The 23,875-nt window shown below is 41.5% G+C and overlaps 1 protein-coding gene across 1 annotated transcript in view; it reads left to right on the top strand.

Moving 5' to 3' along the window:
• The window catches only part of smim14 (small integral membrane protein 14), a 35,957-nt gene that overhangs the window by 10,309 nt on the left and 1,773 nt on the right, over positions 1 to 23,875 (top strand). The window contains exons 3-4 of the mRNA XM_048530944.2: positions 20,894 to 20,942; positions 23,725 to 23,873. Of these exons, the coding sequence (XP_048386901.1) occupies positions 20,894 to 20,942; positions 23,725 to 23,873 (198 nt within the window). The remainder of the gene's footprint in view (positions 1 to 20,893; positions 20,943 to 23,724; positions 23,874 to 23,875) is intronic.

The raw sequence follows: 23,875 nt of genomic DNA, 5'->3' as shown, positions 1-23,875 counted from the left end.
GTCTACTGCATCTGCTTCTCCTGATGTGGCCTCCTCTACATCGATGAGACCAAGTGGAGGTTCAGAAACCGCTTTGTAGAGCACCTGCGCTCTGTTCACGACAAATGACAACACCTTCCAGTCGCAAACCACGTCAACTGTACTAGTTTCAAAATCTCCTCATCCCATGACCAACCCTTCCTTTCATCCCCACCTGTTTGGATTGTCAGTCTTCTCTCGCACCTATCCGCTCCTCCCACCACTGCCTACCTGCACTCACCTATCACCATACCACCTACCTTTCCCAGCCCCACCCCTCCTTTCTCTATTTATTTCAGAGCTTCCCCCCCCCGCCCAACTTTCAAAGGGTCCCGACCTGAAACATCAACTTGCTTGTTCCTCTGATGCTGCCTGGCCTGGTGTATTCCACCTGCTCCCCACTGTGTTATCTCTGACTCTTGCATTGGCAGTTCTTACTATCAGACGTTTCGTCACCATTCTAGGTAACATCATCAGTGAGCTTCCGGTGAAGCGGGTTATGTCCCGCTTTCTATTTATCTGTTTAGGTTTCCTTGGGTTGGTGATGCTATTTCCTGTGTTCTTTTTCTCAGAGAACAAACTCAATCTGAGCTACAAATCTTCTCAAAACTCACTAGTTCTTACCTATACTCTCTTCTCTACCTATCTTCTTTTCTGTCCATCTTCGGTCCGCCTCCCCCTCTCTCCTTATTTATTCCAGTTCCCTCTCCCCATCCCCCTCTCTGTTGAAGGGTCTAGGCCCGAAACGTCAGCTTTTGTGCTCCTGAGATGCTGCTTGGCCTGCTGTGTTCATCCAGCTCCACACTGTTATCTTGGATTCTCCAGCATCTGCAGTTCCCACTATCGCATCAGTTCTTACTATCTCTACCTAGATAGTATCTTTTTTTGTGCTAAGGTTACGATAATCATACACAAGAAGTTGTCACTGGAGAAGGAAGTAGAAATAGAGAACTTGGAAAATGAGTGCTGTTGTGTCCATCCCAGAAACTTCCTGCAATTGTCCAATACAAATTTTGGTTGAGAAAGTCTCAAAGGTGGCACAATTCCTCTTTTGTGAAAGTAGATACTCTCAGTCTCTGCTCTTCCCTTTAGCTGCATTGATACCTGTGTTGCTTTGGGCAATGTCTCTAGTTTGCTTTCACAAATATTGTTCAAGTTCTTTGTCTCACATTTTTCACATATTATTTGTTGTGATTGCAATAGTTGTCAGGCTGTAAGTAACCTCTCTATTTTTCTGCATTTGCATAACTTGGCTGGCAACCAGATTTAAATTAGCTGACCCTTCATCAGTAAATATATTGAAAAGGTTATCTTCTTGAGGTACCTTTATGTAGACTCTGTACTATGTGCTACAGTTTGGAGTACTATATGCAGGCCTGGGCTTCAAAATACAGGAAGATTGAAGTTGATTCACTGGGATTCTGCCTGGTATGAGGAAATACAAACATAAAAGAAAATATGTTTATGTTGTGCTGTTCATTACCGCAAGACATTCTGCAGCCAATCAAGTATTATTGAAGTGTAGTCACTTCTGCAATGTAAGTAAAATGAAAGAAAATGGGGGTTATGAAGCCGTGGAATGCAAAGCTGTGACTTGTTCAAACAATTCATCAGGCACATGATTGGACAGACAGCAAATCAGTGTTTATAAACAAATTAGACAGTTCATTGAAGGAAAATAGAGCAAATAGATTCATAAATTGGATGAGAATTTTTGATTAGGATTTTTGCTTGAATAGAAGATAAACACTAACCTGGAGTAGTTGGGCTTAATAGTTATTAATAGTAATTCCTTCATATGATTGCCTGTGGACTGAATAGATTCCATTCAGTGCGGACAGATTGAAATTTGTAGGATTTGATTCTGAGGGCTTTGAGCGAGGGGAACTAGAAATAAGCACTCCATGTTTGGAATATTGAAAAGTTAAGAACTTTTGATGCCTGAAATGCAACATAGATCCTGCTTTGAAGGCAGATCATTTTTTGGTTGAGAGCATAACATTTATTTGTCAGAGAAATTACTCTCTTATCCAGAGAGAAAACAGTGTGGAACTGGAGGAACACCGCAGGCTAGGTAGCATCAGAGGTGCAGAAAAGGTAACGTAGCCGATCGGGACTGTTCTTCAGGAGAACATTCTGGTTTTACTTTAGAAATCCATTCTGGTTATACTAGTTGAACCAAATGAAATGGTTGTTGCCTAGAGACTGCTATAAGCCTCAGAAAATAGCTCATTATTTCCTTAAAGACACTCTCACTCATGAGCAGAAAAAGAAATAAGGGAAAAATAATTATTTGTAAATCTCTAACCATTAAAATATGAAAGACGGAGGTTCAATATTGCTTGATTTCTATTGGCAGTAATAAAGTTATAGGTATGTTAAAGTGGCATTTAGATTGGAGTGAATCTCGCCTAGTTTCTGTAGCGAAGTCAGGTCAAAACTGGGACTTTGATCACATGGGCTGAGGAGCATCAGATGGAGCTTAATTTAGATAAATGTGAGGTGCTGCATTTTGGAAAGTCAAATCAGGGCAAGAGTTATTCCCTTAATGTTAAGGTCTTTGAGAATGTTGCGAAACAAAGAGACCATGGAGTGCAGGTTCATAGTTCCTTGAAAGTGGAGTCGCAGTTAGACAGGGTGTGAAGAAGCCGTTTGGTATGCTTGCCTTTGTTTGTCAGTGCCATGAGTATAGAAGTTGGAAGATCATGTTGTGTCTGAACAGGACATTGGTTAGCCGCTTTTGGAATACTGCATTCAATTTTGGTCTCCCTCCTATAGGAAAGATGTTGTTAAACTTGAAAGGGTTCAGAAAAGTTTTACAAGGATGTTGCCAAGTTGGAAGGCTTGAGCTATAAAGAGAGGCTGAATAGACTGGGGCTCTTTTAGCCGGAGTGTCGGAAGGTGATGGGCAACCTAATAGAGGCTTATAAAATCATGAGGGGCATGGATAGGATGTATACCCAAGGTGTCTTCCACAGGGTAGGGGAGCTCAAAGCTAGAGGGCATAAGTTTAAGGTGAGAGGGGAAAGATTTAAAAGGGACCGAAGGGCCAACTCTTTCATGCAGCAGGTAGTGCATGTATGGAATGAGCTGCCAGCGGAATTGCTGGAGGCGGGTACAGTGACAACATTTAAAAGGCACCTGGATGGTTATACGAATACGAAGGATCAGAGGGATATAGGCCAAATGCTGGCAAAGGGACTACATAAATACCTGGTCGGCATAGATGGGTTGGACCAAAGGGTCTGTTTCCTTGCTGTACATCTCTGACTCCTGCGCAGATGCAACAATATCAAAGTATTCTGTGCATTGAAATGGTGAGGCAAGCAGTTGGAAAGAGGCACAGTTCAGGGAATTGGGAAGGAAGTCAGCTAGCAAGATCTCAAAGGTAGCCATCTTCATCTTGTTGATACCACACGTAAATTAATTGTTATGATCAGGTGAGGAGGGTCAGGTGGTTCTCTTCTTTGCACTTCTCAATTGACCCCAGCAGGTTTTTTATGGACACTATATAATTACCAGTTTAGTGAGTGTTTATCTGGTTTGTGTGCTGTGATAACACGATCGGGTAAGTTTGAGTTTTTTTATATAAAGAAGTTAGTTTTTATTTCAAGTGACTTTAATTGCATTCAGAAAGCTAAACAATTCAATAAAAATACCCTAGTTTTCTTTCTTGTACTCTCTCTCCCCCAAAGTTCAACACAAATAGATTACAGAATGGGATGATAATTTACATGGTTTAGAGGCCACTGAATTAATGCAATATGCTGCACTTGAAGGCTGGTGAGTTTACTGGCTGCAGGGTGAGTTCAGTGGTTCCGCTGCTTTGAGCATTGAGATGACTTAAAGATTTGGACTGATGATTTACAAGTTCTACTTGAGACAACAGCATTGGGTTGAGTTTATTTTCATGTGTCTGTGGCATTTAGGTAGTCAAATGCAGTAGACAGGATCCAGAAACTTGGAAGCTGAATAGAGAGAGAAGAAAGGAACCCAGTCAGGGTAGAGTTAATTCTGTGTTTCAGTTACTTGTCTCATTCTGCAGATAAAACAGTGCTTAATACACACAATGTATTATCTTCTCATGAACTTCTCTCCCAAAGTTACAAGTAATCCATATAAGATCATGCTATTGCTTGTTTGACCCAGGTAAATTGGAATCAAAGATTAGCAGGTAAAAACTGAATAAGTAATTACCTTTTAAAGAAAAGAAAAATTATGTTCAGTTGAGGTAAATGCTCACAGTAGGGAAGGTGGGACAAATAAATACAGAGCTCCCTGGATTATGAAAGGTAGGGAGTGAATTGAAGCAGAAAGTGTGTGTAAATATCAGAAGTCCAGGAGTTAAAATCATTGATAACCAGGTTGAATATAGAAAGTTCAAAGGATAAGTGAAAAAGAAGCAAAGAGAGAATGTAAGAAGAAACTGGCAGGTACAATTTTTAAAAATAGAAATCCAAAAGCCTTCTATAAGCTTATGAATGCTAAAGATTAATGAGAATATGGGATTTACAACAACAACAAACACAAATAAAAATAAATTGCTGGAAAGGCTCAGCAGGTCTAGCAGCATCTGTGGAGAGAAATCAGAGTTAATGTTTCAAATTCAGCGATCCTTCTTCAGAACATCTGTTCCTCACAAGATATAGTGGTAGTGCTAGAGAATTGGTGAATTGCAAATGTAACATGTTATTTTTGAAAAGTGTCAATGAAAAAGCTCTATAACTACAAGCCAGTCACGTTGATGTGGGTGATGAGAAAGTATTTCGTGGTACAAATAGCAATAACAGTCATTCTTACAAACATGGATTAACTGAAAGATTGCTAAGGGGAAGTAGCATCCAACTAATTTGGGCTTTTTAAGGGTTGATTGAAGTGATATATTTGATATAGTACAGAACAAAAAGGGACGGGAACCATATTGTTACAAGATTGGCCACCTGATAGGAAATGAGAGTTGTGGTGAATGATATCTTTTTGGTCTAGAGGCAGGCGTGTAGAGGTGTTCTCCAGGGACTGCAGTAGGGATTACTTTTCTGGATATGTTTTAATGACCTAGTCTTGGGTGTACAGAGCACAGTGTCAAACTTATGACTGAAACAACTTGAGTGTTTTGTAAACTGAGGAAAGTGGTTAAACTTCAAGAGGAAATAGGCAGGATGATGGAATGGGTAGACAAGTTGCAGATGAGTTTTAATGCAGAAATGTGATGCATTTTTATAAGAATAATGATGACATTACTGATCTATATACCATAGAAATGGACCAATCTACCCAACCCGCACAAGTTGGTGTTTCACATCTAAATCTACCATTATAACCATCCATTCCATTCTCTCGTATGTTTGTCTAATTCCTTAAAAATGCATCTGTATTGTTCTTTTCAAGCACATTGTCCTGTGAAATTCTGCATTCTTAATTCCCCGTTAGATTTCACAGTGACTATTTGATATTGGTGGAAAAAAGATGTTTGGGTGAAACGTCACAGCCATTCTGTGTTTGAAATGGGAAAGTCACTTAATTAGACGGAATCTTGGCATCCTGGAGTCCGTGACCCTGGAAAAATATCTAGTGGCACCTAATATAATGGTCCTGTCCAAGGAAGAAAAGTGTATCTCTCATTGGCACACCAACTGGCAGTCAAGGCTGCAACTTCTCTGTAAAACCGAACTCATTTGCTCTGCATCTCCACCAACGAAACCTTTTCATTATTTTTATGATCTTTATTAGGTCACCACTCAAACTTCTTTGTGAGAGAGAAGACCTGCCTGTCTATTCTTTCCTGAAGTGCCAACCCACAACTCTTTTGATATCTTGCTTATAAATCTTCTGTGCATCCTCTCTGGTATCTCCATACTCTTTTCATAATATAGTGACCAGAGCTGCAGACCGTACTGTTGAAAGTAGTCTAACCAAACTTTAATTCCATGTCTCAAGGGAAGGAAAACGGTGTTTGGTTTGCTTTCTTGAGAGACAATATAATTTGAGAGGGCACAGTTCCGTCAGGAATGCTGGAGTTGAGATATCTGGAGAGAGGCGTACATAGATCATTGATGTTGGCAGGCAACAGTTAAACTTACTGGTTAATCAAGCCCATGAGATACATAATTCACAAATGGGAACATGGAGTGCATAAACAGGACTTGATGGCTTCCAGCCCAGGGATTAGAGTGTCAGAGTTATGACACAGAAACATCCCACCAAGTTAATTAATGCAAGGATTAGTCACACAGTAAACATAAATGGGAATAGATGGAGATATGCATTGGCCTTAGAAGGAATGCAGTGCAGGTTAACCAGGATGCGACCTGAACCCCAAGCCATATTATAACAGTGTCCCTCCAAAACTGTCCGTTCACTTTCGAAATTTGCAAATTTCTCTCCCATTATTTGAGAAAATAGAATGAAAAATCATAAAATTGAAAAGGATTGACGTAAACCAGGCTTCTTATTATAATAGAAGGTTCAGGTTGGAATTTAATTTGAGATCTGAAAGGAATTGATGGAATAAGTTGAAAGGTTTTCCCTATTGAGGAATTCTAGGTAAAAAGGACACAACCTTGTCAGAGCTGGAACATTCAGAGAAGTTGGAAAACCTGTTGGAGAAAGGATAGAAGATGTATGGAGCTCTTTCCCCACAGACAGCAGTAAATACTAGCTCAATAATTCAAAATCCATACTTACTGGATTTATGCTGAGAATACTAAAGGATATGGAGTCTAGGTTGGAGGATGGAGTTGGGATTTAGATCAACCACGAATCTACTGAATCCTGGAGCAAGGAAATGAAAGGCCTACTCTTATTCAATATTGCATCTAACCTCTTCAAGTAACTGAAAGACAGAAGCATTTTTGACCATGTTTGGGGTTCAGGCTAGTACATTCATTTTATTAGTAAATCAAGAAACGTGTAAAATGATCCTTTGACAAGGTATTGCTGACAATTTTTTTTCCCCTGTTCTCCCCACAGTCCTCTTTTGTTTAAGAAAAGCTAGTGATCTATTGAGGTAAGCTGACCAAACAGACCAGAATGTTGTAGGTGGTACATAATAACAAGTTTATTCTGTAACAGATGTGAGGTAACAAAAGCCACGTATTGCAGGATAAAAGTTTGTGGAACCTTTTCCAGTAATGTTTTCCCAATGTGATTGACAGTTTTATCCATTACATGCTGTGCAGTTAAGAATGGAGTGATTTTTCTTTCAAATGTCGAGTTTATTGAATGACAAAGTAGAAATTGTTTATAACAACTTCACAATACAATGAACGAAGGTTAGTATAGATAAAGGACAGATCACACTAAACCTGACATGATATGTGACTTAATCTTTCAAAACTATTCTTTTTCTAATGTTCTAAAAGAAGTGGAGGCTGCTACTGCAAAGCTAATCTCATTTTTTTTGACTAAAGTTAATCTAATTTTCTCTCCATAACTTGGACATTCGACTGCTTTAAAATGGTTCTCCAGTTTCTTTCCTATGTGACGCAATAGTCTGTGCCTTAGACTGCTGCCACAGGAAATAGACTGTGTTTTGAATGCTTTGCTCTTATCCTTTCGGTGTTATTGACCAGAAGTGAGGAACCAAAATCTCTCTGACTGGGGAATCAATAACTAGAGTAAGATTATCAAAACGGTTCAGAATTTTAAAAGACTTAATTAACTGTTTTTTCCTTTATCCCTTCCACTCTGGAAGTAGTTTTAGAATTTCAATATTTTTTCTTCCAGCTATGATTTTCTATCCTGGGCACATCCTAGTCAAATTAACTGATATCCTTTTCAAGATTATTGTTACTAAATTTATCATTACCTCATTAAATTCTTATTACTTAATCTTGCAGCAAAAATTCCTTTTTTTTTATGTGCTTTGACCTTCTTCATTACTTTGTTTAGCTACTTACTTACACTTCCAGATTATTTTGTTTGGTTGAACCCTGTACATCATCATCCACATCTTTCACTGCCGTTCCTTTGGTATGTTTCTTCTCACATAACAAAAAAAGATTTTTCAGCCCTTTGTTAATTTGGATTGTGGCAAATCTGTGCTTCAGTTCCTTTCATCTGCCATTGCTCTCATCCTCTGTACCCTTATCTGCAAAGTAGTAGGTCACACTTAACCACATTAAATTTCTCTAATTCTGTTATCCTTAAATCAACTTTATAACTATGCTCCTATGTTTTCTTTTACCAAACTGAATTTTTCTAAGTAGCCCTTGAGACACTTTTTCTTTTCAAATACATTCAAAAATTCATGTAAAAATGTTATTTTTTTATCCTATTGCTATGGTTATTCAACAAATATTCTGCTAAATTTGTGTTAAACGTTTAACTAGCTAGCACACCTCTTTCAGGTTGTCAATCAGTTACTCCCTTAAGCAGTTTAAAATCTTGCTTCTATGGCAGTTGACTCCGACAAAACATGCATTGGAGGTGTGGCAGCCCCTCGCAGTTTGAACTAGCTGCTTGTGTGCTACATGCTTATTTCTTCAACTTTCTGGCACATAAAGTGAGGTGAACCCGTGGTTGCTGTAAACCATCAGGCTGCTTAATTTCACAGTAAAGTGAACGTTAGAGAGCAACTGTTATGATCAGCTGCACTTTATTCACTCATTAACTGAATATAAATGGGTTAGGACTGTATATACTGGCGCTTTGAAGAATGAGGATGGATCTCATTGAAATCTTAAAGTTTTAACAAAACTAGATAGGGTAAACACCAGGATGAATGTTCCTGACGTTTAGGAAGTCCAGAATCAGGGTCACAGTCTAACAATATAGGTAGGCCATTCAGAGCTGAGGTGATGAGAAATTTGTTCAGTGTGTTTTGGAATTCTCTGCCATAGAAACAAGTTCAAAATATTGGGATGTTTTCAAGGAGTTGGATGTGGTGCTCAGGGCTAAAAGGATCAAAGGTTATGGGGAAATAGTAGAGACAAGGTACTGAGTTGCACAGTGGACAGTGAAGATTATCTAAGAGTAATGTGAGTTGTTGCATTTTGGTAAGATAATTCTACTACCACTCGCTGTCTTCTGTTGGCCAGCCAATTCTGTATCCAAGCAGCTAAGTTCCCCTGTATCCCATTCCTCCTGACCTTCTGAATGAGCCTACCATGGGGAACCTTATCAAATGCCTTACTGAAGTCCATATACACCACATCCACAGCTCGACCCTCATCAACTTTTCTAGTCACATCCTCAAAAAACTCAATAAGGTTTGTAAGGCATGACCTACCCCTCACAAAGCCGAGTTGACTGTATTTGATCAAGCCATGCTCTTCCAGATGGTCATAAATCTTATCCCTCAGAATCCTTTCTAACACCTTGCAGACGACAGACGTGAGACTTACCGGTCTATAATTGCCGGGGATTTCCCTATTTCCTTTCTTGAAGAGAGGAATTACATTTGCCTCTCTCCAGTCCTCAGGTACGACTCCAGTGGAGAGCGAGGATGCAAAGATCTTCGCAAGTGGCGAAGCAATTGCATTTCTCGCTTTCCAAAGCAGCCGAGGACAAATCTGGTCCGGGCCTGGCGACTTGTCAATCTTAATGTTTGACAAAATTTTCAGCACATCAGCTTCCTCTATCTCTATCCATTCCAGCATGCACACCTGCTCTTCAAAGGTTTCATTCACTACAAAGTTCGTTTCTTTCATAAAGACAAGCAAAAAACTCATTTAGGGCTTCCCCTACCTCCTCAGGCTCCACACACAAGTTCCCTATGCTATCCCTGATCGGCCCTACTCTTTCTTTGATCATTCTCTTATTCCTCACGTAAGTGTAAAATGCCTTTGTGTTTTCCCGGATTCCTTCTGCCAAGCCTTTCTCGTGCCCCCTCCTGGCTCTCCTCAGACCATTTTTGAGCTCCTTCCTTGCCTGCATGTAATCCTCTCTAGCTGAACTTGACCCTAGCTTCCTCCACCTTATGTAAGCTACCTTCTTCCTTTTCACAAGAAGCTCCACCGCTCTCGTCATCCAAGGTTCCTTTATCTTACCCCTTCTTGCCTGTCTCAGAGGGACATATTTACTCATCACTCCCAACAACTGTTCCTTAAACAGTCTCCACATGTCTATAGTTCCCTTACCATGGAACAACTGCTCCCAGTCCATGCTTCCTAACTCATGTCTAATCGCATCATAGTTTCCTCTTCCCCAATTAAATATCCTCCCATTTTGCCTAATCCTCTCCTTCTCCATAGCTATGTAGAATGTGAGGCAGTTATGGTCACTATCACCAAAATGCTCTCCCACCACAAGATCTGATACCTGCCCCGGCTCGTTTCCGAGCACCAAGTCTAGCATGGCCTCTTCCCCTCGTCGGCCTGTCAACGTATTGCGTTAGGAAACCCTCCTGAACACACCTTACAAAAACAGCTCCATTCAAATCTTCTGCTCGAAGGAGGTTCCAATCAATATTAGGAAAGTTAAAGTCACCCATTACAACAACCCTACTGTGTGCACACTTTTCCAAAATCTGTCGACCTATGCTTTCTTCAATCTCCCTGCTGCTATTGGGGGGCCTGTAGTAAACCCCTAACGAGGTGACTACTCCCTTGCTGTTCCTAATTTCCACCCATACTGACTCAGTAGGCAGATCTTCCTCGACAATGGAAGCTTCTGTAGCTGTGATACCCTCTCTGATTAGTAAAGGAAAATATTCTGCCTGGAAGTCAGTGGTGAGTGGGGTTCCACAGGGCTCTGTCCTTGGGCCTCTACTGTTTGTAATTTTTATTAATGACTTGGATGAGGGGATTGAAGGATGGGTCATCAAGTTTGCAGACGACACAAAGGTCGGAGGTGTCGTTGACAATGTAGAGGGCTGTTGTTGGCTGCAGCGGGACATTGACAGGATGCAGAGATGGGCTGAGAGGTGCAGATGGAGTTCAACCTGGATAAATGCGAGGTGATGCATTTGGGAAGGTCGAATTTGAAAGCTGAGTACAGGATTAAGGATAGGATTCTTGGCAGCATGGAGGAACAGAGGGATCTTGGTGTGCAGATACATAGATCCCTTAAAATGGCCACCCAAGTGGACAGGGTTGTTAAGAAAGCATATGGTGTTTTGGCTTTCATTAACAGGGGGATTGAGTTTAAGAGTCGTGAGATCTTGTTGCAGCTCTATAAAACTTTGGTTAGACCGCACTTGGAATACTGCGTCCAGTTCTGGGCGCCCTGTTATAGGAAAGATGTGGATGCTTTGGAGAGGGTTCAGAGGAGGTTTACCAGGATGCTGCCTGGACTGGAGGGCTTATCTTATGAAGAGAGGTTGACTGAGCTCGGTCTCTTTTCATTGGAGAAAAGGAGGAGGAGAGGGGACCTAATTGAGGTATACAAGATAATGAGAGGCATAGATAGAGTTGATAGCCAGAGACTATTTCCCAGGGCAGAAGTGGCTAGCACGAGGGGTCATAGTTTTAAGCTGGTTGGAGGAAAGTATAGAGGGGATGTCAGAGGCAGGTTCTTTACGCAGAGAGTTGTGAGAGCATGGAATGCGTTGCCAGCAGCAGTTGTGGAAGCAAGGTCATTGGGGTCATTTAAGAGACTGCTGGACATGTATATGGTCACAGAAATTTGAGGGTGCATACATGAGGATCAATGGTCGGCACAACATTGTGGGCTGAAGGGCCTGTTCTGTGCTGTACTGTTCTATGTTCTATGTTCTATAAACTAGGGCAGGACTTGCACACAGTTAATGGTGAGCATCGGGGAGTGTTGTTGAACAGACAGATCTAGGAATGCAGATACATAGTTTCTTGAAAGTGGTGTCACTGGTAGACAGGGTGGTGAAGAAGGCACTTGCTTTCATTGATCAGAGCATTAACAATAGGAGTTGTATAGGACAACAAGGCTGCTTTGGAGTACTCGTTACAGTTCTGATTGCTGTGCTATAGGAAGGATGTTATTAAACTTGGAAAGGGTGCAAAAACGTTTTACAAGGATGATACCGAGACTGGAAGGTTCGAGTTATAAGGAGAGGCTGGATAGGCTGGGACTTCTTTCACTGGACCGTAAGAGGTTGATGACCTTGGTACAGGTTTATGAAATCATGAGGAGCATAGATAAGATGAATAGGCAAGGCCTTTCCCCTAGGGTAGGAGAATCCAAAGCTAGAGTGCATAGATTTAAGGTGAAAGGGGAAAGATTTATAAGAGACCTGAGGGGCAGCAGTTTCACACGGAGAAGGTGGTATGTGTATGAACTGTCAGAGGAAATGGTAGAGGCAGGTACAATTACAACATTTAGACTGATATGAATAGGAAAGGTTTAGAACGTTATGGGCCAAAAGCAAGCAAATGGGACGAGTTTAATTTGGGAAACCTGTTTGGCATGGACAAGTTGGTCTCAAGGGTCTGTTTCCATACTGTATGAACTGGACGATCAACCATGATCATATTGAAAGGTAGAGCAGACTGGAAAGAGCCAAATTGCCTCCTACAATTTTCTGTTTCTCTGTTAATGTGCAAATAGTCTGATACAATGGTGAGCTTTCTAAGCAGTGACACTGCTTTGATACCCCTCATCACTGTGATGTCATTTGCAGAAGTTTATCATGCATTTGTGTTAAATTCTCGCACCATTGACTGGTTTTCCCAGCAGAGAGAAATATTTTGCTGTTTCCTCCTCTTCAGTGTTCCATGCCACACAAATTAATATGAAGCATTTCCTTAGCCATTGTATTGGATTGTCTCACTTATTAGAGAGGGTTTTCTGTTTACAGCCTAGGACAGAATTTTGTGTCCCTGCTATAACCTGTTTTATCTTCCTTGTAGCGTTGTTACGTCTTAACTGCCAACTTTGAGACTTTGTTTGCTTGTGGTTCCTGAACTGTCTCCCTTATTGGGTTCTGCTTGAAGACCTCATTATGCGCCAATTATTGCACTGTCTCTTTTTAAAGCGCAACTGGAGGGGATATTCAGTTTTTGTTGGTAGTTCTGGAAGCTGCTGATTACTTCCTTTTTGATTTTTGTGGATAGGTTGGCTTTTAATGCAGATTTAGCTAATTTATGGCATCATTGGCCTTTTTAAAAACCATCTGCAAGTATTTTTAAATGGCACCTGTTTAAAAAAATACATTTCAAATCCTTTCTATGGAAAAATGTCAAAATTTTACTGTGCTTTGAACATGTACAAGATGAGTTTGATTATAAGGTATTGAGAATACTCAAGATATGGCTGCTGAGGCATTTAGCTAATGTTATTTAAAAGATTTCAGCAAAGAACTCGGAAGCATTACTTAAACTGAAGAAATGGATTGTCCAAACAAGCTATTACCTTTTATCATGTACCTTGTAAGTATCCATCTACTTAAAACTGCGATTGTAATGGTCATCACTTTCACCAGAGGAGCTGTAGATTAAGCACAACTTCCTACAAACATATAGTTTGGTAAAGTACTATTCTGCAAACGGACTTCATAATGATCTATTACTGTAGGTTGTAGCATTTTTACTTTATAGACACAACATTGCGTATTTTTTATTTTCATTGAGGTAAAGTGAGAATGACAGCCTTTGACATCAAGGCAGTATTCAACTGACTGTGGCATCAAGGAGCCCTAGCAAAACTGAAATCATTTGGGTACCAGGGGACAAACTGTCCAGTGGTTCATGTCATACCTGAGGCATAGGAATATGGTTGTGGTTGTTGGAGGCCAGTCATATCAGCTTCAGGACATCTCTGCACACATTTCTCCAGGGTTGTCTCTTAGGCCCAACCATCTTCAGCTGCTTCATCAATGACCTTCCCTCCATCAGACGATTATAGAATCCCGATAGTGTGGAATCAGGCCATTATGGCACATTGAGTCCTCGCCACCCTGCCCTATCCCTGTACCCTGCATTTTCCCATGGTTTATCCACCTAACCTGCATATTCATGGACACTATGGGAAATGTAGCATGGCCAATCCAACTAACCTGCACATCCTTGGACTGTGGGAGGAAACTGGACCACCTGGAGTAAACCCACACAGACAAGGGGAGAATGTGCAAACTCCACATACAGTCGCCCGAGGCTAGAATCAAACCTGGGCCACTGGCACTGAGGCAGCAGTGCTAACCGAGACCCTAGAAACGGGGTTGTTCAATGATGACTGCACAATGTTCATCACCACTCATGACCTTTCAGATACTAGAGCATTCCACATTCTAACGCAACAAAATCTGGACAGTATACAGGCTTGGGCTGACAAGTGGCAAATAAATTCATACCACACAAATGTTAGGCTATGGTCATCAACAGTTAGAATCTAACCATTGCCCTTGACATTCAATGGTATTATCATCACTGAATCTCTCACTGCCAACAACCTGGGGGGTTACCATTGATCAGAAATTCATCTGGAGTCACCACATCAACACAACGGCTACAAGAGCAGGTCAGAGGCTAGCAATACTGCAATGCATAAAATCCCCAAAGCCTGTGCACCGTCTAGAAGACAAGTTAGAACTGTGATGGAATACTCCCCACTTGTCTGGATAAGTGCAGCTCCATCAACACTCGAGAAACTTGACACCATCCAGGACAAAGCAGCCTGCTTGATTTGTACTACAAGCATCTGCTCACTCCACTGATGCTCAGTAGCAGCACTGTGTACTACCTACAAGATGCACTGCACAAATTTGCCAAAGCTCCTCAAGCAGCACCTTCCAAACCCATGACCACTTCAATCTAGAAGGACATGGGCAGCAGATCCCTTCCAAGCCACTCACCATCCTGACTTCAAAATATATCACCATTTCTTCAGTGTCACTGTGCCAAAATCCTGGAGTACCCTCCCTAATGGCATCGTAGGTCAACCCTCAGCAGGTGGATTGCAGGGGATCAAAAAGGCAGCTCACCACCATCTTCTCAGGCAATAAATGATGGCCAGCCATTGGCTGAAATTACCATTCTGTTTCCCAAGTTTAGAAATGTAAAACTGCTAAGTTTAAAGTTCTTTAACTTTACCCATCCACCAAGTAAATTTTAGGCATCACAATGGGGTTTTTGGTACTTGTCCCATCAAAAGGTTGATTCACTAATCATTCAACTAATTGCTTTCTGTGTGGGACAGTGCCAAACCTCAGTGTTCAAAGACAAAGTGTTGCAGTCTGGCACATTGGAAGGACTAGGGTGATGTGCTGAGGGACACAGCACCATTTGGGGCACAGGCTTTGTAAGATTTCACTTCGACTTCACCTGATCCATCAGGTTTACTCCAGGTATCAATAACCCAAGGCAGTTCTAACAACAGGATATATCAAAGCAAGGTACATTACAAAAATACTTCAAAAATTGTAATACATCAGAAATTTACCTGTGCAATACTTATAAACTGGGTCACTTCAGATTTTGTGGGCTTGTCTGAGGATCTGACCAAAACATGTAAACAGCCCACTGTCTGAAATTCCAGTCACAGATCAGAACGCTCCTGCTCTGAGGCATGCTTTCTTACGCTCCTGTTCCATAGAAGCAACCTGTGTGATTAGTCTTCAACACTGTCCAGCAAACATCACATATGTAACATCTTGCATGTGTAGTTAATCTTTCACTCATTTAAACAGCTGCTTGTTTTCTCTGGATAGACGCTTATCTCTCGGTTTTAAAAGAACCTTGACCTCGGACCAACTTGTTCAGGCTGCCCGTATAAGCCCGATTCCTTGCAGCTTTTGTCGTTTAGTCAACCATGTGATATTTGCACAGCACATGATCAACAGCTTTATTTTGCTGACAAATAGTACATCACATGTCTAGTGAACTGCATTACTTTTAAATCAGACATAACCTAGACTCTGTCACCAATTACAACATAATGTAAATACACATCTCTCTCTCTCTGGAAAACACAGAAGAATTTAAGACATCATCCAAACGTTTGACCTTTCAATAGAACAGGCTTAATATGTTTGTTTTCTTACTTTGGCTCATCCTGCAAATTTAGGATTACTACTGACAGGATAAATGCTGACTTGGGAAAGGCCATTGTCCAGCGCTTCAATGCAGCAGGGGACTGCAAATTGTGTAGAACCCCTCAGGCATTGTGTTGAAATTAAAGGAATGGCATAAAATGCATTAAAAGAATCTGAGATAACAAGGTGTAGAGCTGGATGAGCGCAGAAAGGCCGATGTTTTGGGCCTAACGTCAGCCTTCCTGATCCTCTGATGCTGCTTGACCTGCTGTGTTCATCCAGCTCTACACCTTGTTATCTCAGATTCTCCAGCATCTGCTGTTCCTACTGTCTCTTAAAAGAAATTGATTTGTTGTTCACTCTATACAGTGTTAAATTTGATTTATTCTTGCATGGATTGTGGGTAACAGCGGCAAGGTGCCACTTATCCATTCCTAATTGCCCTCTGAGGTGGTGAGCTGTCTCACTGAATTGTTGCAATTTATCTAATATGGTTCCAGTATTGGATTCAGCAACAGTGAAAGAACAAAAATTGTCCCAAGTCAATTGTGTAGCTTAGAGGAAACTTGCAGGTGGTGTTCCAATGTGCTTGTCTTCCTAGAGGTAAAGGTTGTGGATTTAAAAGGTGTTACTGCAGAAGCCTTGATGAATAGTTGCATAGTACAAGGCCATAAGACAAGCCAAATGGCCTCCTTCCATTGAATCCAATTTGCAATTCAAGGAGATCATGCCTGCTTTATATAGGAACAGGAGTAGGCCATTCAATCTCTCAAGCCAGTTCCACTAATCAGTGAGATCATTTGGTGATCTGTGGCCTACCTCTATGCACCTGCATTTTGGCCCATATCCTTTAATAGCTTTGCTTAACAAAGTTTATCTATTTCAGATTTAAAATGAATAACTGATCTACCATCAACTGTCATGTGTGGAAGAAAGTTCCAAACTTTTACGAACCTTTGTGTGTGGAAGTGCTTCCAACATCTCTCTCCAATGGTCTGGCCCTAATTTTTAGATCCGATCACCTTCCTCTTTCCTGCCGTTTCCCATTACTCTTGATTTCCATAATGGTTAGAAAAGTCTATCTCAGCCTTGAATATACTTAACGACCCAGTGTCAAAAGTTTTCTGTGGTAAAGAATTACAGCAAGTCAGTATCTTTAATCAAAACACCCTCTTAAATGAGCTGTACAATGGTCACTCTACTAGTGCTGTTAGGGACAGGTGCCTGTGTGTCCAGGAGGTTGGTAAGGAAAAGGTTGTATAGGTTTTGTCCTCTCTTGTTGGTTCCCTTCCTAGCTTCCTTCAGATCACTACCAGGTTGGACTACTGAAATCCTATTCTGAGCTCAATCTTTGCCCATGCCATTCTTGGGGCATCTTGAAAGTGACTTTTAAGTGAGAACTGATTGAGTCAAGGGAAAGGGGTGTGGGTGGTGTTGGTGGGAATGTTGTATGTGATAACAGGAAAGTCTTGTTCATGCTTAAGCTAATATCATGAGACTTCGTAAGGTCCAGAATTAATATTGTAGACTCCACAGATAATTGCTAGCCAACTGTATGTCACTGGGCCACACCTGTGCTTGGTCTTTCTTTCTTTAAATTTTAATGTTTGGGCTTGGGGAAACAACGTGGGTTAGTGGGGGAAAGTATAATGTTCAATCTGGACTGCCTACGGAATGGGATGTGTAAATCAAATTTGCGCATGTTGGAGACTGTAAAAGATGTGAGGGGCGGTGAAAGCATCAGAAGTACTGGAGTGTTCCAAGCTGGAAATGACAAGGCACATGTAAAAACTGAATGGACATGGAAGGTTCATGTTGTGGAGGTGGAATTGATGGTCTTTGCAATTGAGGATGTGGAAGCCGAAAGGTGACCAGTTGTGACTAGTTTTGTTGCGTTTGGGTGAAGAATAATTAGCAAGGAACAGAGTTTGTCATGTGACAATGGTGATCATCCCAATGTACAGCTGCACCCCATACAAGATTGGATGCTAGTCAAGCAGTTTGACATCATTTGGACTTTGGGCATTAGGACGGTACCAGAAACACAGCTATTTCAGGGAAAATTGATCCATCTTTGCAGGTGATTTTCCTTTAGGGAAATATACCTTCCATCTTATGTTACCTCTGCTAAATGGAATCATTTAGAACAGATGCAGCAACTCAAGGCTGGGCATCCATGAGATATTATGGGCTATCAGCCGAAGCAGAATTGTACTCCAGCACAATCTGCAACCTCATAGCCATAAAATGCCTCCTACCTGTACCGTTATGGCCAAGATGGGGATCAATGTTGATTCAATGGAAAATGCAGGAAGGCGTGCGAGGTGACAGGCTTGTGAAGCTACAACTGTAGCCTACTTGCATGTGTAACAGAATAAACAGCAAGTAAATGAACTGGATGAAGTGATTTCACAACTAATGCTTCAGAAATTCTTTTTGCAATCTTACTGTTTCCATTCACGAATGATGGACAATTAAACAACTTACTGGAGGAGAAACTATCCACAAATATCCCCATCCTCAAGAATGGTGGAGACAAGCATGTCAGTGTAAAAGATGAGGTTGAAGCAACTCTTGGGGCACAGACTTTTTGGACATCCTCCAATTGTCCCTGATATGTCAAAAGCCAATCTTTAGCCAAATAGATTCCCTCCAAATGGTATTGAGAAACATCTGAAGGCATGAGATACTGCAAACTACACACCCTGAAAACATTCTGGCAATAGTACTGAAGACTTGTGCTGCAGAAATTGTCACACTCCCAATCAAGTTGTTATTGTTGTACTGGAATGTCAGCATCTATCTGATAATGTAAAAAATTGCACAGATATCCTGGAGACACAAAGGAAAACATTTAACCTGGCCAATAACCACCACCTCATAAAATTATGGAAAGAGTCATCAACAGTACCATCAAACAACACTTACTTGGTAATTGCCTGGTCACTGCTCAGTTTGGGTTCTGCTGGGATCATTCTTTACCTGACTTCAATCTAGCCGTGGTTCAGAAATGGACCAAAGATCTGAATGGAGGAGAGTTGACAGTAGGTGCTGTTCATGTCAAGGCCACATTTGACCAAGTGTGACATCGAGGAGCCCTAGCAAAGCTGAAGTCAATAAGAGTCAGGAAACATTTTCTGCTCTTCAGACAAAGGAAGATCATTGTGGTTGTTTGGAGGTCAGCCATCTCATCTCCAGGACATCACAACAGGAGTTCCTCTGAGATCTTTTCAGCTGCTTTGTCCATGAGCAAACACCTGATGATTTAGCGAAGATAATGACAGGACGATGTTCAGCACCATTTGCTAAGACTCAGATACTGAAGCAGGTCATTGTCCATGACTTGCCACATTTGGAAACATCCATAAATGGGCTGATAAGTGGCAAGAAACATTTGTGAAAGTCAGGAATGTAATTGAAAATTCCTACTTGCCTAGGTTACTGCAGTTCCAACAACACTTAAGAAGCTTAACACCATCCAGGACATAGCAGCTTGCTTGACTAGCACCAAATTCAATCCCTCTTCATCACATAGTAATAGCAGTGTACTATCTACAAGATACTATGCAGAAATTCACCAGGACTCCTAGGCAACATCTTTCCATCCCATTACCACTACAGCCCAGGAGGAAATGAGCAACAGATACATGGGAATGCACCACTTGAAAATATGCCTCCGCCACTCGCCATACTGACTTGGAAATTTATCACTTTTTCCTTCATTGTAACAGTCAGAATCCTGGAACACTCTCTCGAACAATATTGTGGGTGTGATTACACCAAGTAGGCTACAGTGGTTCAAGAAGACGGCTCAAATCCCTTGCCAAACTCAAATGAGTAATAAACACTGGCCCAGACAATGACACTCACATTCCATAACTGAATTTTGAAAAAAAGTAGCAATTATATTCCTTTAAGAAGTTTTATTGTGCCCTTACCACAATGCTGGCTGGCCATGGCAATGTGTCTTAAGCTAACCTCTCTCCTTTTTAGAATCGTCGTCCTCCTCAAAAGGTCCAGAATCTTGCTTGAGTATGATTTCTATGGGCTGTCCTTTGATACCTGGCCCTTTTTTATGAAATTGAGCATTATCAATGGAGTCCATAAACATGGAGAGCATCACAGCACGAGACCAAGCCTTCTCATTCATTTCCCTTGCAAGATATGATTGAGTAAAAACCAGAAGTGAGACCACCTGATTCATTCTCTCATTCTTGGGCATTATTGCTAGTTTTAGCATTGGAACTGCGGGCCTGGCTAACCACAACTAAGAGCAATCCTTTTTCCTCTGTGAACCTGGGTAAATAAATATAGCAGAAGCATTGATTTCTGTACTGATATTTAACAGAATCTGAGTTAGGTTGGCACAATGTTAAATCCAAGCAATGCCAATCTACCTTTCTATCCTCTCAATACAGATGAGTGTAACTGTGTTAATCTCCATGCTTTTTGATTGCATTTGTAATATACATCATTTTCTACATGCTTAGAGTTAGAGAAATCCAACAAACTCAATTGAACACCTAATTTTACCTGCCATTTATAAAAGTTCAAATTTCTTTTGCAGGTAGAGATCTTAGAGACATGGCTTCTGGTATTCATTTCTATTAGGTGGAGGAGGGGCAGGTTTCCTCTCAATTAATTTGTCAGTTTCTTAACTTGGCTTTCTGGGATTTTTCTAATCTATTTTTGTACTAATTGTTTTTGGGGAATGGGGGGGTGATGGTGCACCTTGACTGCTGTGTGAGGTGTTTGTTTTCCTCTTGCCCCCTCCTTTGAATACTATTTCATAAGACCCTGACTGGGCTGGAAAACATTAAGAATCATTGGCATGCGTCTTATAATTGGCACAATGATTTGTTTCTGAAGAAAAACTAGAAGCAAACCTCTTTGTATTAGAAAAGACAGTAAATAGTCAAGTCATTAACGCTCAAATTTGTGGTTTACAAGTCTGCAATCCTTTATCTTTTGTTGTTTTCTCTTGAATTTCAGCTGCGACAGTCACAATCCTATTGCACAGACAATGAGTGTCTGCAAGAATGTAAGTTCTTCTTTTAATTTAAATTGATCTATCGATAATTTTGTGAAATGCCAATATGCGTAATAGAAATTTGGTTGCCTTTGTTCATGTTATCAAAATGCAAGACCTCTCCTTTATCTAAATCCAGGGTAAAGAGAGCAATGTTGCAGCAATGAAGTGACTTGAGACATTTACTTAGTGCCAACAGCTTGGTCAAAGAGGCAGGATTCAAGGAATTTCAGCAAATTAAAGAAGACAGACCTTGGAAAGCAGTTGTATTTCTGTTTGTTCCTTGAAATCCAGACACTTAAATTTTTGGGTTATCTCCTTGATAGTTAGGGAATTGTGAAACCAATCATTTCTACTGGCCAAGTAACAAAGGAGTGCATGGCAGTTTCTTTATTGTTTGTTGGTTCATCAACCTGCTGTGGTGTTTGATAAGGTCATGCCAAATTGTGAACTCAACTCTACTTTCTTGTCAAAACACAGTGTAGAGCTGGATGAACACAGCAGGCCAGGCAGCATCAGAGGAGCAGGAAAGCTGACGTTTCGGGTCGGGTACCTTCTTCATAAATGGGGGAGGGGAAAGGTGCTCTGAAATTAAAGTGGGGGGGTGTTGGGCTGAAGAAGGTAGGTGGGATGGTGATAGCAGGTAGGTAGTGGTGGAGATTGGTCAGGTGAGGTGGGAGGAGTGGACAGGCAGGAGAAAAGACGGACAGGTCAAAGAGGCCTCTCACCCTGTCAGTCTCCTCTGACACCTTCAGCCCAACCCCCCTGCCCATTTATTTCAGGGCCCCTTTCCCCTCCCCCCTTTCTGAAGAAGGGACCTGACCCAAAATGTCAGCTGACCTGCTCCTCTGATGCTACCTGGCCTGCTGTGTTCATCCAGCTCTACACTGTGTTTTCTCGGACTTCAGCATCAGCAGTTCTGAGAATAACATCCCTGGAGGTGATCTGATTCTCCAGTTTGGACCATAGAATGGTCAGACTATATAGGAAGAGAGGCTGAAAGTACATCTCTCCAAGTCCACACTTTCAGCAATAATGATGGGGCTCTCTTACCTTCTCATGTTTAGGCCAAGACACCTTCATCTCAGGTCATGTATTCTGGTGAGCTCTTTCCCCAACTGATCCTGCCACAGGTGCTCAATGCCACTGGCCTTCAGCACATGTGAACTTCCCTAGCTCAATGAATACCCCCAGGGTAAAGAGAGCAGGCAGGGTATTCCATGCCCTTACCACTCTGAGTAAAGAACCTGCCTCTGACATCTGTCTTAAATCTATCACCCCTCAATTTGCAGTTATGCCCCCTCGTACAAACCGACATCATCATCCTAGGAAAAAAGACTCTCACTGTCCACCCTATCTAATCCTCTGATCACCTTGTAAGTCCCTCAGCCTATCTTCATAAGACCTTCGCTCCAGATCAGGCAACATCCTGGTAAATCTCCTCTGCACCTTTTCCAATGCTTCCACATCCTTCCTGTAATGGGGCGACCAGAACTGCACGCAATATTCCAAGTGAGGCCGCACTAGCGTTTTGTACAGTTGCAGCATGACATCACGGCTCCGGAACTCAATCCCTCTACCAATAAAACCTAACACACCGTATGCCTTCTTAACAGCACTATCAACCTAGGTGGCAATTTTCAAGGATCTACGTACATGGACACCAAGATCCCTCTGCACATCCACACTACAAAGAATCTTTCCATTGACCCAGTATTCTGCCTTCCTATTATTCTTCCCAAAGTGAATCATCTCACATTTATTATTTTCTTTCATATTTCAGTATTTATGCCTTTTTTTCATTCATATTTAAATGACTTGTGCCAGCAATTTTAGGTGTTGTTCACAGTGGGCTCCCAGTATGAAATGCAGTTTTTTTGCACTATTTGGTCATTAGAATTTTATGGGAGTGAGACAGTAAAAATAAATCCTAAATACTTAGCACTTACTGATATGCATACAAAGGAGGCCAAACTAATTTTTATCTGTTTGTAATAAAGGTAATAGTTGGAAGAACTAATTTTCCCAATGTAGAGGAAGCCAAGCGGAGGCTTGGGGACTGCTTTGCAGAACACCTACGCTCGGTTCGCAATGAACAACTACACCTCCCAGTTGCAAACCATTTCAACTCCCCCTCCAATTCTTTAGATGACATGTCCATCCTGGGCCTCCTGCAGTGCCACAATGATGCCACCCGTAGGTTGCAGGAACAGCAACTCATATTCCGCTTGGGAACCCTGCAGCCCAATGGTATCAATGTGGATTTCACCAGCTTCAAAATCTCCCCTCCCCCCCCATTGCATCCAAAACCAGCCCAGCTCATCCCCACCTCCCTAACCTGTTCTTACTTCCACCTATTCCCTCCTCCCACCTCAAGCCGCACCTCCATTTCCTACCTACTAACCTCATCCCGCCCCCTTGAACTGTCCATCCTCCCCAGACAGACCTATCCCCTCCCTACCTCCGCACCCATACTCTCCTCTCTACCTGTCTTCTCCTCTATCAATCTTTGATCCGTCTCCCCCTCTCTCCCTATTTATTTCAGAATCCTCTCCCCATTCCCCTTTTCTGATGAGGGGTCTAAGCCTGAAACATCAGCGTTTGTGTTCCTAAGATGCTGCTTGGCCTGCTGTGTTCATCCAGCTCCACACTTTGTTATCTATGTTTTTTGCCTTAAATGTGTAGAAATAGTGAGTTTGGTGTAAAGTCTGTTGCGTCCAAATAGATGAATAAACTCTCAAATTCTCCCATTATTTCTGATAGTACAGTAATTTAATCTGTTCTGATTCTATAGTGCCTGGACCAAATGCTTCCAATGATAGTGGAATAACATTGTCTATGATTATTATGGCTTGGGTGATTATTGCCCTTGTTTTATTCTTGATGAGACCTGCTAGTCTGAGAGGATATCAAACAGGTGGAAAATCACATGGCCCACAGAATGT

The sequence above is a fragment of the Stegostoma tigrinum genome, chromosome 1 (genome assembly GCF_030684315.1).
Source record: "Stegostoma tigrinum isolate sSteTig4 chromosome 1, sSteTig4.hap1, whole genome shotgun sequence".
NCBI lineage: Eukaryota > Metazoa > Chordata > Chondrichthyes > Orectolobiformes > Stegostomatidae > Stegostoma > Stegostoma tigrinum.
Note: the sequence above shows the minus strand (reverse complement) of the source record. Positions and strands in the feature narration are given on the sequence as shown.